Genomic DNA, 19,623 nt, shown 5'->3' on the forward strand with positions numbered 1-19,623 from the left:
CGGTAGTCTGTTAATCTATTTGCCTAAGGCTTAGAAAAATCTGTACATGTGAGGAGTGTTACTTCTTCCTCCAAACATGAAATTTAAGTAATATTTTGAAAGTACTGAAAAAGATTGTATGAACTGAACTCTTTGAATTGTGAACTTAATGGAAAAAGGTCCAGGTGTGTGAATATCTGGTGCGATGCTTAAACACAATTTTGTGTGTTCTCTTGTTATCCCCCCAGCATGTAATGTGGGGGGATATAGTCGACGGCTCGTCCGTCTGTCCGTCCGTCTGTAATCATTTTGTTTCCGGAGCATAACTAAAAAAACGTTCAATATTTTTCAACAATAATTGGTAGATATATCAAACAGAACCTAAAGTGGTGCCTCTTGCTATTTACACATTTTTTCCTTTTCATTTTTCTTGGTTTCCATGGAAACCATTTGAACTTAATCTAAAAAAGACAGCAAGCTGGACTTTAAGTAACTGCCAGATGATTTGTTCTTTCAAATATGTGGGGTCCGGGGGGGATATGTCATCTTCTGATGACTCTTGTTTCAACATGTTCAAGGTGCAGTTAGAAATAGGGTGTCGCTAACACATTTTCAATCAAATGAAGCCTGACAATATTAGCAATATGTCTATTGATGTATTGTTCATAATGATTTAATTTGGTATCAGTTTTCAAACAGTGACCCAACGTGATAACTGCTCCATGTACACTCTTCTACTGAAATTCTTAAAGCAATACATCGGCGGACTGAATATGTTAGAACACGCCTATGTTAACCAGTCATGCAGCTGAAACAGTTCAAATCAATGTCAACAAGGAGAATTTCACTCAAATAGTGTTAAGATTACCATGGCAACTGTCGCAATGTGTATCACACAGGAGAGGCATATTGTTACAACTTTATTGAGGAATGTTTCAGCTATAATCATTATGTGTATATTATGTAGTGCCCGTATATTATCACATCTTGGTGACTGAAGAACCAGTGATTAAAAGTATAAGCAATGCGGGCCGACACCATTAGCCATGATCACACCCACTCTGCCAAGTCACTTCTCAGACCACCCAATCCACATAAATCAGTATGAAAAGCAGTAGAAGGGACATAGTCACAGTCCTCAGTGTAATATTACGACAAATATTGTATCCTCAGTGTGGATAATATTATGACAAATATTGTATTTCTGGTGTCACTCATGCATGTTGCTGGAATATTGCTAAAGCCTTGTGCAAAACACTTTCAGAGTTAACATACACAGGTGTTTTCAAAAGTTCATTTGATTAAAATATTTACTAATGCTTAATATTTTTTAGAAAATGTGGATGTAAATGTAATAAGTACCATATGATGGCCTGATTCAATGTTGGTGTATGTACACATTTCATGGTGTTGGAGACAAGTTTGTTTACTCATCTCTCACACGTATGTATTGTAGGACTTTGAGAAGGAATCACGATAATCGTGTTCTGTGGATGAGAACCCATGGACACTGTTTGCAGGACCTGAACAGCCACAACTTGAGGGTATTATGACAAAGAAATCAGAACACTGGTCAATATCACTTGTCACGATGTGACTAGGTCTTCTTGATAGACAGGTTTAGTCTCAGTACCTCATGCAGTAGAAGACAGGTAATTGGCAAAAAACGTGACGGAAGGATCAATATTGGGCAGCAGGGCTCCAGATAAGGGCCGTATCGGCGTATGTACGGATAAAAAATATGCACGATACGGTAGGAAATAATTTAGAAAACGTAGCAGATACGCACCACAGCAATGGTGTACGGTCTTGGAATCATTTAGAGACGTATTTATCTGAAAGAGTGTTGTTTTATTGTTTATTGACCTGTTTACACAAGAGTAGTAATGTTGTGGTGCATATATGACACGAAACACAAGATTACTGATACGCCATTAAATTCCATTCAGTACTCAAAATGTACTCTTAAGTTTATCCAGTACTCCTATATTGAAAACATAAGGAGTACTTACTCATGATGTTGAAAAATTATCTGTAGCCCTGGGCAGACAGGACAGGTATGGTGTTGGTAGACTAATGCTTAGTCTCTCAATATATAATTTTGATTGTTACGATTAAACCCATTTAATTTGAAAATGAGTCCCAGACCAGAGATTCAGTACCTGAGGAAATCTAGACTTGCTTCATTTGGGGATTTAGCTATGCAGGGCTAGGCTGTAGGGAAAATAATGTGGTTCAGGTACTGTCAGACAGACTATGGCATAGGAAGCATGTGGTTTTAAATAATTTACAAGATAATCTAACAGATTAATCCGCTTGACCTGCATTTGTGCCTCCCTTGTAAAATGATGTATTAATTAGTGCAGTAACGGTAAGAGGATTGTCGTATCATGATTGATTTGGTAAGGACATTGTTTGGTAATTTTGCCATGCCTATGGATGATTTACGTTGTCAGAGCTGTCAACCCCTTAAGATGGTTTAGAGTGAGACTGAAAAAAATAAGCCAGGGTCCAGGTCATGTCGAGGGCGATGCCCTGGTGGGGGGACGAAGCCCCACCCAAAAATGAAGTTTAGTGATTTTCAGGAGCATTTGGAGCCTTCTGGTGGCATTATTTTGACACTAAAAGATGCATGCTAATAAATAATAATAAGCCGAATCATTCGCATAAACATTGTTTTAGTACTTCGTTCATTCAGGCGTTCTTTCAATGTTCAACTTTACGCAAAAACGAACGAAAATGCGTATTAATTTTGAAATTATTTTTGGCTTCCAGATATGCGTGAGATTATTATTTGGAGGCGTGAGAACGTGACATTCGTTAATAAAGCGTGAGACTCACGCCAAATGGGTACACTAATGCTTAGTCTCTGAATATATATAATTTTGACAGTAAACAAACAAGCCCCTTTTATTTGAAAAGAAGCCCCAGGGAGTCCAGAGATTCAGCTTGCTTTATTTAGGGCTTTAGCACTACAAATAGGGCTTGGCAGTAGGCAAAATAATGTGGTTGAGGGACTGTGAGACAGACTAGCCTATTAGCTGTGTGTCTTTGAATGTTGTGTGCATTGTATGCTGTGCCAGTCCACAGTCATTCTGGTCTCATGTTTACCTCAATCCGAACACTGTCTGTTGGAACAGGAGAATGTATCTAATAATAGATTTGTAAGAACAAATTGTAAATATTTACAAGAGCCATAAGTGATATTGTGGATTTTGAAATCAAATGCTGCAGTGTTTACTCTGCTGGTTTTAATTGGTAAGTGATTTATAATCTGCAATTTCTGATTCTGTCTGGGACTTTCAAAAAGAAGAATGAATACAAATAACTTTACATTCTCATTAAAGGTTACTCCTTGTTAACAAATACCAATACTTTTTCGATGTTTGTCACGTTTTCTTAAAAATGTGTGAGATGATGTCATTCCTCACCCGTTTTGGTTGTAGTATGAGTGGTTTTGAGAGCACATCTGTGACCTATGATTGTAAAATGGTGTGGACAGCTGAGCAGACAGTGTCCAGTGGGAGGTACTGGTTACGGTTTTAACCCATCGAAATTCATGCTAGTCTGCCAGCCAGAGACTGCTAAATTGCATTTAGGACCTTTGGAAACAGCCAACAGGGTTAAGGATGGATCTCTTGATGAATGTTTCAGGTTGTGACAAAACATTATTTGTTGCAAGTGAAACAGTGAGTGGTGATCTGAAACATGAGTTTTTGAGGGGATTTCACTAACATATTTCTGAATCTTAGAGTTAATTATTTCACATGGGGTTATGCTATTTGTTAGACTATTATTATTATTATTATATTTGTTAAACTGACGCTTAGTCTCTGAATGTATGTAATTTTGATAGTAACAAATCATCCATTTAAATTGAAAAGGATCCCCAGGGAGACAGGATATTCAGAACCTGAGGAAATCTAGACTTGCTTCATTTAGGGCTTTAACATTGCAGGGAGGGCTAGGCAGTAGGGAAAATAATGTGGTTCAGGTACTGTGAGACAGCCTAGCTATTTGTACCCAGCAATCACTGCTAGGTTATTATCAGCAGCTGTCTTAAAGGGCTATAATAAAAATGCCTTTGGTAAGACATGTGAATTGTTTAATGATCAGGGTGCCGTTGTACAAAACAACCTTAGCGCTAAGAGCCTAAGACTACCTTAAGTTTATGTTGAGGTATGGGAGTAACGGTAATCTTAGTGCTAAAATTGCTCTGTACAACGGCACCCAGGGGCTCCTTTCATAAAGCAACCTTTACTAAGGTTAACCTTAACTCCCATTCGTTAACTTTGCACTAAGGTTACCTTAGGGACTTACGATCACCATAGTGCTTTGTGAAAGGAGGCCCAGGCCTGATTATATACTATTAAACAATGGTAGTTATATATGTTAAATAATATTTTAATTAATTAATCTGTCATGCAATAATATTACCAAACCATTTGGGAATAGTATATGTCAGGTACATACATCTGTGACCATGGCAACCTGGCAGTTATCACATGGTTACATGGGAAATACCAAACATATCTATCTGATGCTTACTGCTGATTATATCTTGACCACCCAGCTACATAGACAAAGGACATCCTATGTTATACTCTTGTTGGTTTTGGTGGAAGATAAAATTATCAATTTGAATAATGGACTTCATGAGATAGGACATCTGTGTTATGTCTGAGTGGAAATAAAGACACATTCTTGTCATGTTTGTGTGGTTCATACTTTTCAGCTGCAGAGTTAATGGGCAAAACTACAAAGTTTATTTTCTTTAATCCTGGTTTGAAAGATTTTAACATGTTTTAATTGCAAGGAACCTCAAAGTTTATTTTCTTGAATACAGCTATGACAGATTGTTAGACGGACAGTTTAAGATAATGCTGGTAATCGGATGCACCATTGTACAATCAAGTTATTATTTTATGAAGCTGTGATAGATATTGGGTTCAAATTGTTGGCAATGTTCAGGAAAACCTTTCAGGGGAAGTGAGATTTGCCGGTATTTGTCAGTGTATTTCTCCTTAGTCATGTTCACATGTGTCTCCATGGTTATTCTGTATATTTTCTTGCTTGTTTTTTCAGTGAATGTCTAGCTTTATTTCCCTCCTACTACTGGGAAAATGTATGAGGATGGATTCAAATATACAGGGATTGTGATTTCATTTATGTTCAAAATTGGTATATTGTGCTAGGGTGGCTAGTAGGGCTGTTACGATTCATTTGTGTATTTGGTGAATTGACCCGCATCTCTTCATGAATTCAATTTGTTATTCGTGATTAGGGACCGTTCATAATTTATGGCTAGGGGGGGTGATGATGATTTTCATGGAGAGAAGCATGTACAGTGTGAATGACACACACACACACACACACACACACACACACACACACACGTATTTATGTACAAAGTAAAGTGACCACGACCTGCATGTCCTGTACAATATCACCCCCACCCCCTTCCCATAGTTTTTAAGCATAATTTTTAAATATTTCTAAGTACAAAATTGCTGACCCCCGAGTGCGTGTGTACAAATGACCCTCCCCTGCCTCCCAGAACATAATGATCCCCCCCACCCTCAAAATCATTATCATCATCACACACCCCCACAACAAAAACCACCCCTTCACCCCCCCAAAACTGCCCCTTACTAGAACTGAATATTCCTAATTTCTTTAAGTTTGAGTGTTATTCATCAAGACGAGGTATGCAAAATGAAATTTATCCGAGCCAGGCAGGATGATAAGTAACACTCGTTGACATTAATGTGGTCACTGGTCATTGTCATGATAAATTAACTCGGTCAACATGGTCAAAACATGCCAGAAAATAGATTCTGTTATTATTTCACGGAATATAAAGAATAATACATCAACAGCAAGTGAGTTAAAGGTCTGACAATCTCAGTCACAATGCTTTTGATCAGTCAAGGTAGGCAGACTGTCTATATATCTCTATTATATGTTTAATAAAGTGTTTTCATTTCTCTTTGAGTGGTAGAGTGGAGGGAAGAGAAAACTGCCCCGACCTTGGTATTGGATCAGTGCTTCCAAACTATTGGAATCCATGTGGAGAAAGCAATTCATTGTCTCACTACTCTCGGGATAATTGCCAACAAATAGACAAAGTGTCCAAACAGATATATTGACATGCATGAAGGATAGGTCAACATGCGTAGATACTTCTTCCCAGGGCAGTTGCTTGTTAATAGCTCACAGCCCTGGGTGCAGTCTGTCTGAGTAATATATGTTGAACAAGGGTTTTCAGGTATTTGGTGATTTAAAAATGTTTAATACAGATTTAAACATTTAAAGGCACCTGTCAAGACTTTTAATGTAAAAGTGTGTTTGTTATGTTTATTGCAAGTGATTGAAGGATTAGAATATTTCTGGTGTTGGAGACTCGGGTTAGAATTAGGGCTGTGCAATATTACCGGTAAACCGGTATATACCAGTACAGCATGTCGCGATACGATTATCGCGATATGGTTCAGATTCAGCAATATATTGGGTCATCCAGAGTTAGCTCCCTTTGCATTATCTGCCCTTGATTTCCAAAGCAAAAAAAAATGCAAAACAATAGCAAAGCTCTAAAAGTGCCAAATATACTTTTATTTCTGTTAGTATCATGTAACATTTTACAAGTGGGAGTATCTTTATAAGTGGCTCAGAAAGAGCCAAATATTCTACCAAATGCGTTACATTTTGTGAGTTTGAATGGTTTCATATGTGACATTTTGGAGGAATTAAGGGACCGCTCATAATTTATGGCTTGGGGGGGTGATGATTTTTATGGAGAGGCATGTACAGCGTCTCAAGTATCCCGGTGCTTCTGATTATTGAGGAGAAGTAAACCCAAGTACAAAAATTTAATTTATATCAATATTGCACTTTGATTTACTAGCGATTGCACGCTTATAATTTTGTTTATTTGTTTTTTCATAAACAGCAATGTATATTATAAGTCATGAATAAATGCTAATTGTGTTTTAATTATGTTTGTTTTTGTTTTTTCATTAAAAAGTGTTGCATGTGACCTTTAAGTTCAAGTAGTTCACCTAAATATTGTTTTTGTTTCATGTTGCAATAGTTTATGTTAACACATGTTTATATGTTTATATTGGAGTTGAATTTGAATTAATCACTGACATACAGTAATAGTAACTACAAGCTGCATTGGAGTGCATTCTGTTGAAGCACTGACCATGAAACGTATGTTATACTATTTCTATCATTATGTTCAAACCTTTGTTGCAATACCTCAAGTAAACATTTCACATTAAGGTTCTATATCATTTTATTTATCTGTAAGGCATTGGCATACAGCCATGCACAATGAGGACTGGGAGCCTAAAGTATGGTGTTACAGCAACTAAAAAGATAATGTTGCGCACAGAGAGCTATTATGAAGTTTTAATGTATGCGCTTGGAATGAAACCCTACATTCAATATATCACAATATATATTGCAATATCTCTTAAATTATTGCAATATATCGCAATATGGGAATCAGGGCAATATCTATCCCCAGTTAGAATTGATCTTCAGTAACCCATGCTTGTCGTAAGAGGCGACTAACGGGATCGGGTGGTCAGGCTCGCTGACTTGGTTGTCACATGGCATCGTATCCCTGTTGCATTGATCAGCAATATTTCAACTGTTTCACGGCTGCCTGAAATCCTGAGCAACGGCTGCCTGAAATCCTGAGCAACATGCCCATGAAGATCCGGGTACAGTTGATCTACAGCAACCCTTGCCTGTCGTAAGAGGCGACTAACGGGATCGGGTGGTCAGGCTCGCTGACTTGGTTGACACATGTCATCGTATCCCAATAGCGCAGATCGATGCTCATGCTGATGATCACTGGATTGTCTGGTCCAGACTCAATTATTTACACAGACTGCCGCCATATATCTGGAATATTGCGTAAAACTAAACTCACTCACTCTGGTTTTGGAATAATAAGTTATGTTACAAAAACTTGTGTAGATGTATTTGTTTTCGTTTCTTACGGGGTTTTGTTTTACCTATGGTGAATCCCTGTTTGGAAAAGACATCTAGCAACCTACACTGGCCATTAGAGGCAACGTAAGGGATCAGGGTCTACTTGCAAAAAGCAATCTGAGCGCAATGACAATTGTAAGCAAGTGTCAAGGTATGGGAGTTACGATTACCTTTAGCTCTAAGACCGCTTTGTGCAAGTGGATCCCCATGATCCAGCTTAATGATCTGGTTGATGACATGTCAGGAATGACCAGTCTTTATGGATGATCAACTTCTTTATTGTAATAGTGACGACGTTTCGGGACATGGTGAGGCCTCGTTAAACCGAACAGTGACGTTTTTCATACAAAATGTTCGGATAGTGAAACATTCGTTTTACTGAAATTCGTCCAGTACACCACACTACAGTAGCTTTAGTTCTCTCTCACTTGACTGATAGAGACAAAAGAACGTAAACATGTATCAACCGACTTTATTACACATAACAACTTGGATATTTAAATAATAAGACATCAAAATTCATTGCACAAAATAAATTCACATTGCGGCAGTAATTTCATAGATCTTACGCTTAGATGCGGGACTTGCCATTGTGATTGACAGGTGTCAAATGCAGCTGATCTTACTTTGACATGGGGTGTATTTATATAAAAAAACAACTATGACAGGTTTTGCTCAAACTAACACAAAGCCATTCTCTTCCCACGTAACCTCTGTTCTAATACGGCCCTTTCATGGTGTGAGCGTTCAAGACTCGTGATTGGAGGCAATCAGATTTAGTTGTGCAATCAGCGACGTTGTTTCAAAAGTGATCATTCGCAAGGCCTCGGTAATTTCCGTATGCTTCGAGAAAACTAAACCTCTTCCCCTGCGCGATGCGCAAACGTTTCTTCTAGACAGAACTCAGTCATGTTATGGCGGATCAGTGGAGTCTCCATCGCCCTCGTTGACAACGGACAAGCTAGCCATTAAACGTCTTGTGTGTAACATCAACACAATTCCCCGGCAGATGGGGGATATTTGTGGCCCCACATTTGCTTGTGTTAGTCAAATTGAATCTAAGTTGATGTAACACGTGTTCTGATTGGATAGAAAGAAGGGAGATCATTCGTGTTGCGATCTTTTGCCGCTAAGGGATTTTACGAGAACCGAGAAATATGGCCGTATTAGAACAGAGGTTACGTAGGAAGATATGACAAGTAACCTCTGTGGGAAGAGAATGACACAAAGCGTGACCTGTTAATTATTAAAACTCATGACTTTATCAACTTGCAATGTATTAATTGCCATTGAAGTTTACCGATATTGAGCCCCGCTATTGTTAAGCAATATGGCCGCTGTATGTACAGCCGGACTAATGAGGCAAAAACAAGTACAATTAGCTTATCTGTTACCAATTGATGTTCGGAGACTGAAACATCGGATTAATGAATCAACAACTGATGTGTTTACATAGTAAACAAAATTGGTTACGGCTTGAGTCTGTTTGGATAGTGCGGGAATCAGATAATTGGGGACCGGACCAACGCGGTCTGACTGTAGATTCTTTTTAAGTTTTCATCCATAAAGACTTGTGATTGCTATTACTTGCAACTTCTCGAATGCCTCTCAAACAGTTTGTGGCATGTCATTCTACCCTAATTGTGTGGACCATTCCTCATATTATCAATCACTGGATTGGTTGGTTCTGACTAACATTGACAGCGTGCTGTCAATACCTGGAATATTCTTGAATGAGTTGTGGAAAAACAAAAACACACTAAAACACACTTTCAGTCGCTATCATCCGTTACACATATACTCATTTGTTTCAGATCACCATGGCACAAGTCGGAAGCCTCCAACTGACCAAACCAGCCCCTGAATTCAATGCAAAGGCTGTCGTCAATGGTGACTTTAAAGATGTCAAACTCTCAGACTACAGAGGAAAATATGTGGTTCTGTTTTTCTACCCTCTAGACTTGTGAGTATATGTCGTGAAAATAGACAGCTTACTGTGAGTCACGCAGATAGAATGTTGCCTTAGTCTGCACCCAAAGCATGGAGTAGAATAATTATTCACAAAAAGGATGTTATAAATAATTTATATGCTATGGCAGTGTATATCTTGTTAGTGTGTCGTATATCATAAAATATTGATGGAGAATGGTATTGTAATGTTGATGCACGTATAAGGCCCGAGCTGCAAGTCTTCTTTTTACCCAATTAGCTACACTGAGCTGATTTTTCCTTATTGGTAGGGGCAGTGGGGTAGCCTAGTGGTTAAAGCCTCACTCACTCACTCAGTATTGGTAGTTGTTGAGGGCTTTTTTCCCACATGCTGTACATTATACAACATGGTTAAGAGAGTTTCTTAATTTTAGCGCCCTTGGTTTTTTACACACAGTTCGTCTGGTAGTTTTGACACTGGTTATATGTAAAGAGGAGAATGGTTTTATGATACAATTATGTTACATGTATGATTTAACTTCAGCTCCGACCTTGTCATCACTCAGTTGGGGCAGTGGGGTAGCCAAGTTGTTAAAGCGTTCGGTTATCATGCCGAAGGCCCGGTTCGATTCCCTACATGGGTACAATGTGTGAAGACATTTTCTGGCTGTCGCCCACAGTGATATTGCTGGAATATTGCTAAAAGCAGCATAAAACCAAACTCACTCACTCACTCATCACTGAGTTTATTCTTTAAGTTTGTATTTACATTTAAACTTTTAGGCTTTGGAATTTATATTTCCCTTGTTCGTGGAAAATTTTGTTTGCTTTGGAGTTGCCATCTACTGATACAACGAAATGGAAAGTACATCACAAAAATCAATTCTGTTCTCAACTGGCGAAGTTATGTTATTCATATTTGTTGTTAGGATTTGTTGCAATGATCAAAACATCAACACATCTGGTCATTACTTGTTCTTCCATACATGAACCATGTTTTCAAAGAAAGTTTCCACTATCAACACTGAACGAGTCTAACTGCCATAGTGAGTTCCATTACCTTATTTCCATTACTAGTTACATATATACAGGTTATTTTGTTGTGGATGAATTGGACCGCCTCCGTGTGGTGTAGTGGTTAGAGCGTTAGCCCAGAGAGCAGAAGGTTGCGGGTTCGACCCTTGGCTGCGTCATACCAAAAGACGTTAAAATATGGTACTTGTTGGTTCCTGCCTGGCGCATTTCACCTCACACCTGGATTAAGTGATCTTTAATGAATTAAAAATCTGTGAATTTCTCTGGTTCCTTCACATCGTTGTAAAACAGGACTTAACAATAGAAAGCTCACCTGAAAATGTTTGGTCGTGTGACTGATGGTGGCTTCGATATTGACACATAACATGATCACTATTGACCAATGGATAATCAGTGTTAACTCTCTCTGCCAGAAAACATCATTTGCAAGAATCAATAAACGCTTCACTAATCTGTCTAGAGAAGCCTCATTGAAATGCTTAACTGGAACAGCAGTGACATCAAAAGCTGGACTACAGCACTTTATTGATGACTTTCATCATCAAGAAACCATCTGATTATTCTTTGACATGGTGATTGTCAGGAAAATACTACTCTTGGTGCTGATCCCTAATGTGGACAGACTGCACGCCGGTCTGCATTGACCCATGTCTGAATAAACTGATCATTCCTGCACACAGATATGCTGACTTGCGATGTAGGCTGCTTTCATTGTTACCAGGTTTTTTACATGACGTACAAGTGTGAGTCCAGTACACAGAAAATTAGAAAATGGATGCAGAAAACCCTAAATACTGCATCCAAGGAGGCGCTCAAATATACCTACAGCACTTCAAGAGTAGTTATCAGTGTTGTGTAAATTTCACCCATCAGCCATCACCACTGTCTACATGATCACTGACTCATTCCACTCTCTGAAGTCATTATCTGAAAGTATACACTACACCATTTCAGTACTTTACAGGGACCTCACATTACCAGCAAGGACCCATAAAATGTATTGATGGGGGTCCCCTGGACTTTTGTAAGTCAAGGTAAGGCCAGATCAATTTTATTTTTTGTTTTACGGATTTTTGTCCTCAGTAGTCAAAATCGTTTTCCTTTTAAATACTAAAAGTATTTTATTTTTGGGCAATTTATTAAGTTTATATGGGGCCAAAAACAATCAAATTTTGTTGTTGTTGTAAGTTTACATTTTTGGCCAATAAAAACATGAGGATTTTATTTTTTGAGCGGGGAAAATTAATTTTCAATTTTGAAAAAATATGACCGGAGGCTCTGTAAAACAAGAAATACAATTGGTCTGGCCTAAAGCCTGGTTACTGTTTTCAGTGTAACTACAAAGAGAGAGAAATATTGTTAAAGGTGTCTTAACTTTTGAAAATGAATATTGGTAACTGTTGCACAATGGAGTTTTGTGTGTATGGACGTGGAATGTCCTGGAGTCAGTCTCAGGGTAGAAACAGTATGGAGATAACCTGTGTATCTGCACAAGATACACAAATATTATCACTATTTCTCGGTTAATTTTGATTTGCTGGCAGAGCTCCAGATAAGATTTAGCTCATGTGGGTACTGTACCCACTGTATTTTTTTGTAGTGGGTATTATGAATGTTGAGTGGGTATTTCATTTTCCATTACCCACTGCTTTCAAATATGTGCGTATTTCAGTCATTTTACTCACCTAAGTATTATGTCATTGAGTAAGTTTACTAAGCAGGTATGTTCTGCCTTATGTCATACCTAATCAAAACCAACTTAAATATAATGGAAATTATTTCATAAAAAATCACTCATCCTATACTGACATTACAACACTTGTCCTATACTAACAGTACAACTTGATAGGAATCGATGTCTTTTTCATTATGCAAGCTATTTTTATAAATATATTCCGTACGCATTTTATAAACTTTTTGCGTATCTAACATTTTAAATGCGTAATTGGTACGCAACAATTATTTTTCAATGTCATTCTATGTGTATTTTACCCGGATACACAGCTTATCTGGGCCTCTGTGCTGGTATGCAAGTATGTATGACTTCTTTTTTAAACCAATTTGATTACAATCAAGTGAAAATTCTCTTAATTCGTTTTAGCTCGCATCTTAGTTTTCCCTTGCACATGTTCTGGTAAAACACTGACATCATGCACATTAACTTCACTGCAGTAAACAAGTGTAAACAATGTGTTGCTAATTGTAATGTAAACATCAATGTTATGCCTATAGATACATCACGTTGTTTGATGCAGCACATGGGGTGGTGGGGTAGTCTAGTGGTTAAAGGGTTTGCTCGTCACGCCGAAGACCCGGGTTCAATTCCCCACATGGGTACAATGTGTGAAGCCATTTCTGGTGTTCATCGCCGTGATGTTGCTGGAATATTGCTAAAAGCGGCGTAAAACTACACTCATTCGCTCACTCACTCACTCATGCACCACATGAACAGATACAAGAAAGAAGAATCTTGGAAGTTCAGGAAAAGAATTGTAGTCAGAATCAGAGCTTTTCAGTACCCATTAAGGATCAAATGAAGTTACATTTTGAATGCCCAAAGCAAAATATGATATAGACTCGATATACAAATTAAGCACGAGTTGTGAGTGAGTAAAGTTTTACGCTGCTTTTAGCAATATTCCAGCAACATCACGGCGATGAACACCAGAAAGAGGCTTCATACATTGTAGTGTTGGGAAGTGGTTGAAATCTCACAATTGATGATTGCTTCATTACCAACGAACAATCATCGAAAAAAATTGGTTAGCCTACCAAGGTTGTTATTGCAGATACGTATAACATGATGCAACTTGCTACTTTAAAGTGCTGAGTAATATATCATGAACATAAACTTTCTGGAGTCTTCAAGAAATATTCAGTCATGACTTTTCAGTTAGTGAAGTGAGTTTTCTAAGAATTAAACAAGTTTTCAGGCCCTGACAACTTCGAAGATATGTTCCATGGTCAAGTATTTCAAACACTAAAACACTGTTCGATTATGAGAAAATGTGATCGATTGCTTGGTCGTTTGGTCACTTCAACCAATCTTCGATTATTTCAATTAATCGGAACACCACTAATACATTGTACCCATGTGGGGAATCGAACCTGGGCCTTGGATGTGACAAGCTGACACACTGACCACTAGGCTAACCTGCAGCCACAATAAGTACTAGTTAGTAGCACAGTGTTTAAAAGAGATCAGTAACACTGTGACTGTTGACTTCTAACACCTTGTGACAGTAATTCAATATAATCCGTTGCACACAGTCACATGCAGGATTCAGTGTCACCAGTGTCGCAACTGATATCTTATGTTGTCCGTCTTAGATGATACAACACATTTTGTCATTATCTTATCACACACCTAGTTCTTAATGGTGTAACGATAAGGCAATACAGTATTGTATTACGATAAGAAGCTTAGCATATAGTACACCGATTAGCATGTATCATTATTTCTTGTTAAAATATTCCTCTTATGTTGCAAATGTAATGCCATTGTTCGGCAATTCTAGCAGGGAATGTGAGGAAGATACCTTACATGTATTTAGCATGGTACATTGAAAATACTAGAATCCCAGCCAATCTGAACCTGACATTCATGTGTGAGTGAAGATAAATAGATATATACTCCTTTGATTTAATCTGAAAACTTACGGTATGTGTCTCAATTCTTATACATTCAAATTTTCAATATAAACTTCAAGTTCAAATTGTCACTGTGGCAACCATATTGTAACCATGGTTACAGAGATGTGACCATTAATTAACCAGATTGCACAACACTTCTTGTTTCTTGTAGAAAGTGGATTCCGACATTAGTGATGAGTGTTATACCAGGATAGTCACTGTAATGTACAGAAAACCCTTTACAGAAATACAACCCCAGGTTACCTTGGTTACAGCATTGAAATGCTGATGGCAGTACCAAAAGAGTGATCAGTGCTGGACAAATTAATAACTGGTATTATTGGTAAATGTTTGGACAATAGATTGGACAGGGCTTGTAAGTCTCGCAAAGGGCTACTTCCGATACTAAGCTGTTTGCTGGCTCTCTTTGCACATGCCAACTTGCGATATGTGAGGCGGGGCCCAGCTTACTTCTGGTACCAGATTTCCGGTTACAAACGTATATTCAAGAACCAGTTCTGGTTCCAAACTGCACGTCCGCCAACTATAACTTTACCAGACCGGACCAAGTGTACAGCCATGCTTGGCTGTCACAGCTGTTGACAGTCGTAATAGTTGGTTAATTTGGGGATCGTTAGATCGGGAAATTTGTTATTCCTGCAAGGATTATCGATTCCTTACTGCTATCTGACAACCATGAGACCAGTTAAAAAAGGTGTGAAACATTGATTGTCACTGGAAGAACTAAACAACTTAGGTCTCGCGAAGTACCGTGATCTACTTACGGGCTCTATTGTCCAAGCCAAACAAACATCAAAATAAACTGATTATTGACTTTACGCTGTATTCTATGATAATAGAAATATGGATTTGCAGGTACTGAATATTTCTGACAGGTAGCCCATTTTCTTCTGACACATATTTGAAGCATACTGCTCATTAATCAGTAAGTGGCACGTTTTCCAATACGAACTGTCTACAGTATTTAATTAATGATTGAACTGTAACCTTCCGATTTATGGACATGAAACATTATACCCTCACATCACACACACGCTCCACCACATGTTATATCAGGTACATTCATCACAGGATGCAGGTGACCTCCAGGATGCTTCGACTTTGTCAATATGGGTCAAGTGTCCATCTTCCAGGCTTTGACCTTCATTCAGAGCTACAGATAACTTTTTGGGTCATTGAGTTATGTACTCACTTATGTTCATATCAATTGGGTATCCTAATTTTCCTTTGAGTAACCAAATAAATTGTACCCACCTCACTCAAACTCAATTGGGTATTTTGCCATTTTCCATTAACTGTAAAAATACATGTATAATAAAGTTTAACTGTTGGTTTACGTGTTATTTATACTTGATCTGTAATATGAGAAAGGATGAGGAAAACTGCAAGTTGCCAAGTTCATGTGCTGAAATAGAACCTCAGGTTTTTATCTATCCTCAGTAACCTCCATCTGTAGCACATGCGTCTGCTTACTTCAAATTCTGGTAGGTTTGGTGACAGAAACTAATTCACCAGTACGCAAGCTAAGATTTGAATTTTTTGTGTGTACGCATGTAAGGTCAAATTTATTGAGTATTTACAAAAATTCAAGCGTACTTGTATGCAATAGACTTAATAGGAATTGAGTTTTCACATAAATAGTTTCACATAAATTTATGCAGATCTGCAGCTTATCTGTACCTCTGTTCATTGAGTTGGTGTATATGCCTGATGTGTTGATGATCCAGTCACGATGATGAAGCATGTGTTGAACTGATCCTGTTACTGATTATGGTAATATCGGGATACATGAACTGGTTAGCAGCTGATTGTGCTATTTTCCTGGTGTGACCGTCCTGGTATTTGATCACATGTACATTTATTATCCTGAATCATACTTGACATTTTTATGGTTGGGTAGTGTAGTGGTTAAGTGTTCGCTCATTAGGCGGAAGACCCAGGGTTGATTCCTCACATGGGTACAGTGTGTCAAATCCATTTCTGGTGTCCCTTGCATTTGATGTTACTAGAATATCCTTCGGCCAGAGATCATTCTCATTCTGTGCTCCTTCTCTCTGGAACTGTCTTCCTTTTGATATCAAACCTCCCCATCTTTAGCTGTCTTCAAGTCCAAACTTAAAACCCATCTCTTCTCCAAGTACTATCCTTGATACCTGCGCTTTGAGCAACCGCAACGGATGGAAAATAGCGCAATATAAATGCAATTTATCATTATTATTAATATTGTTAAAATTGGCGTAAAACAATACTCATTCACTTATTTCTCCAGATTAAGACTGTATCTATACAGCATAAGAAAATACAGATATCATAATTGCGTTAAATGTAGATGCATAGCAATACAGTAAAAGAAGATTTGCAAATATGTAATAAGTTACAAAAATGTCCATATTTTCCTGATGATATCGGTCTTCCTGTGACATGCGTCGTAAGGCGGGGAGTTGTAGGGGGATTTCCTTGTTATTTCTCAGGGGAATTACATTTGCCATGTGTTAATTTAAACAGGAAGCAGATTCGATACTTGGTACTTCTCGTCACAAGAGGATATCTGACAGTTAAAGGACGAAATTCTAAGTTATTTCTAGTACAGGCTTCCTATTAGGAAAAGTATTGAAAGATATATTCCTGAACTTGTTCCTGATGTAGCTGACTATGCAGCATATACCGCCATACTGAGGTCAGTACCACACTGACAAACCATGCCTGCAGTTGTATGTCAGGCTCTGTAAAATATGCTGGGAATTATGTTTGTCTGAAAATACGCAGAATAACTATGTAGGCTACTGTTGATTCATGTGAATTTCTGCAACCACGATTGACAATCCTTTTACCGGGCATACCATAAAGCGGTCTTTTACTGGATGTACTCATAAATATGTATATATCATGAATATTGGCTAAAGAATACAATAACAAGTCACAGTGGTTGTGGTTGGAAAAAACGCTTTGCGTTCTTTAAACGCATAGCCCTTGGATTCTTGCATGTGCATGCATGCATGACTGAGCCATGAAGTGGCGAGGTCACTCCGTAAAATTGTCAAATTTCCTTGCATATCAGAGCATTTTATCATCATTCCCAAGTCAAATTAGCTGAGAGAAACTTTTATTTTGTTGTGTCCTTGGGGGAAAATATGTTTTTCGGTTACCTGTTGTGTTTCACAAACCATCGGTTCACATGTCGATAAATCATCATCATTATTTTGAAGAAGGATCTACTTAACTTTCACACATTCAATGAGTTTTACAGTTTCATAAAGAATTTGGGGAGGTGTGGCACACAACAAGTGACTCGAAAATCTTCGAACAGCAAATAACTAGATAAGGTATGAATTCATGACGTATACGGCTCAGAGGTTTGCATGCCATCTAGCGAGGTCGCTATATATATACCTGGGGAATTCGGTAACATCACCATGTCAGATAGGACGATGTTACATTTCAGTATCATGAGAATTAAGGAAGTAATTTAGAAATGTAACTACCCAGTTGTGTGCAGAACACGCAGGTAGAAAATATTATGCATAAAATGTAGATTTATTTGCATGAAACAAACAGGTGTTTGCATTACCGTGAACAATGAGTCAGTAACTGATGTATTATTCATTATATTCACAAGAACAACAGAATATATTCTTGGATATGTTTTTACCATATCGGCAGTGATAATTGATCTCAACAATGACCACTGACCACATTACTGTCAAAATTTATATTTTTTTATATACGAGTATTGACTATCAACCTGCCTGACTTGGTATTCCATTTTGCATACCTTGGTTTGATAACACACAAATTCAGTAAAAATACTCCTTGAAATTGAATTCATGAAGGCCTATGGTTTGATTCACCAAATGTGCTAGTGAATCATAACAGCCCTAGTAGTTAGTGTCACTATTGTATATATATTCGGGGCGGTGGGGTAGCCTAGTGGTTAAAGCGTTGGCTCGTCACGCCGAAGACCCGGGTTCGAATCCCCACATGGGTACAATGTGTGAAGCCCATTTCTGGTGTTCCCCACCGTGATGTTGCTGGAATATTGCTATAAGCAAACTCACTCGTAAAACCAAACTCACTCAGTCAGTCAGTCAGTCAGTCAGTATATATATTCTTGACATCCACACAGGCCATGTTTCAGTCCAACTGTGGCAAGGTACAGATTATCAGCAGGTGATCTGTACATTCCCTCTACTGTACTAATGAAGCAGACCATGACACATACATATTCATGGTAAGGATCTGGGCTCTGGCAGCTGGTCACAGGACGATCAGGTATCTACAGTGCCAGCCATGTGTGGGTCTTCTGTAAACAATGTGAAATTATGAATATCAGTACTCAATTCTTTTGCTTAGATTGAGATGTGAATATTTAGCTCACTGTGATATTGAATTGCAAAATGTTGCCAGACTAGCATATTTTAACAGGAAGCAGTTAACAGTGTCGATATCAGGTGAGACCATCTCTGGGAATGGGACAGTGTATACTGCTCAAAAAAGTTATTGACCATCTGATTCTTTCATGTTAGAATTGTTCCCTATTTCATATGATGGGACTTAATGGATTATGGTTGTCTTATGGATTAGGGGCGGTGGGGTAGCCTAGTGGTTAAAGCGTCCTCTCGTCACGCCGAAGACCCGGGTACGATTCCTCACATGGGTACAATGTGTGAAGCCCATTTCTGGTGTCCCCCGCCGTGATGTTGCTGGAATATTGCTAGAAACGGTGTAAAACCATACTCACTCACTCACTCTTATGGATTGGCAGTTTGGATCAATGCTCATGTTATCAGTCACTGGTTTGTCTGTCCAGATTATTCACAGGCCACTGTGTAGCGGATGTAGCTGAGATGGTGGTAACAAATATGGCTTGAACATGTGACAAAGACACATCGCTCACAACATACAGCTGGTGTTATGCATTACTGGCAATAAAAAAATTGCTGCACATCTGCTTCAGGGGGATTGTTGTTGATATTGTCAATATTTGAAACTGTATTGTATTGTGCATGCATGTAGGTATTGTGC

At 38.3% G+C, this 19,623-nt stretch overlaps 1 protein-coding gene across 4 annotated transcripts in view; it reads left to right on the plus strand.

Moving 5' to 3' along the window:
• The window catches only part of LOC124290557 (peroxiredoxin-2-like), a 37,114-nt gene that overhangs the window by 9,983 nt on the left and 7,508 nt on the right, over positions 1 to 19,623 (plus strand). For all 4 annotated transcript variants that reach the window (XM_046727417.1, XM_046727563.1, XM_046727492.1 and 1 more), the window contains exon 2: positions 9,798 to 9,946. In XM_046727417.1, coding sequence (XP_046583373.1) covers positions 9,804 to 9,946 — 143 coding nt within the window. In that variant the 5' untranslated portion in view covers positions 9,798 to 9,803. The remainder of the gene's footprint in view (positions 1 to 9,797; positions 9,947 to 19,623) is intronic.

Source organism: Haliotis rubra, unplaced genomic scaffold, assembly GCF_003918875.1.
Source record: "Haliotis rubra isolate DU_JTF1 unplaced genomic scaffold, ASM391887v1 Scf10, whole genome shotgun sequence".
NCBI classification, from domain to species: Eukaryota; Metazoa; Mollusca; class Gastropoda; order Lepetellida; family Haliotidae; genus Haliotis; species Haliotis rubra.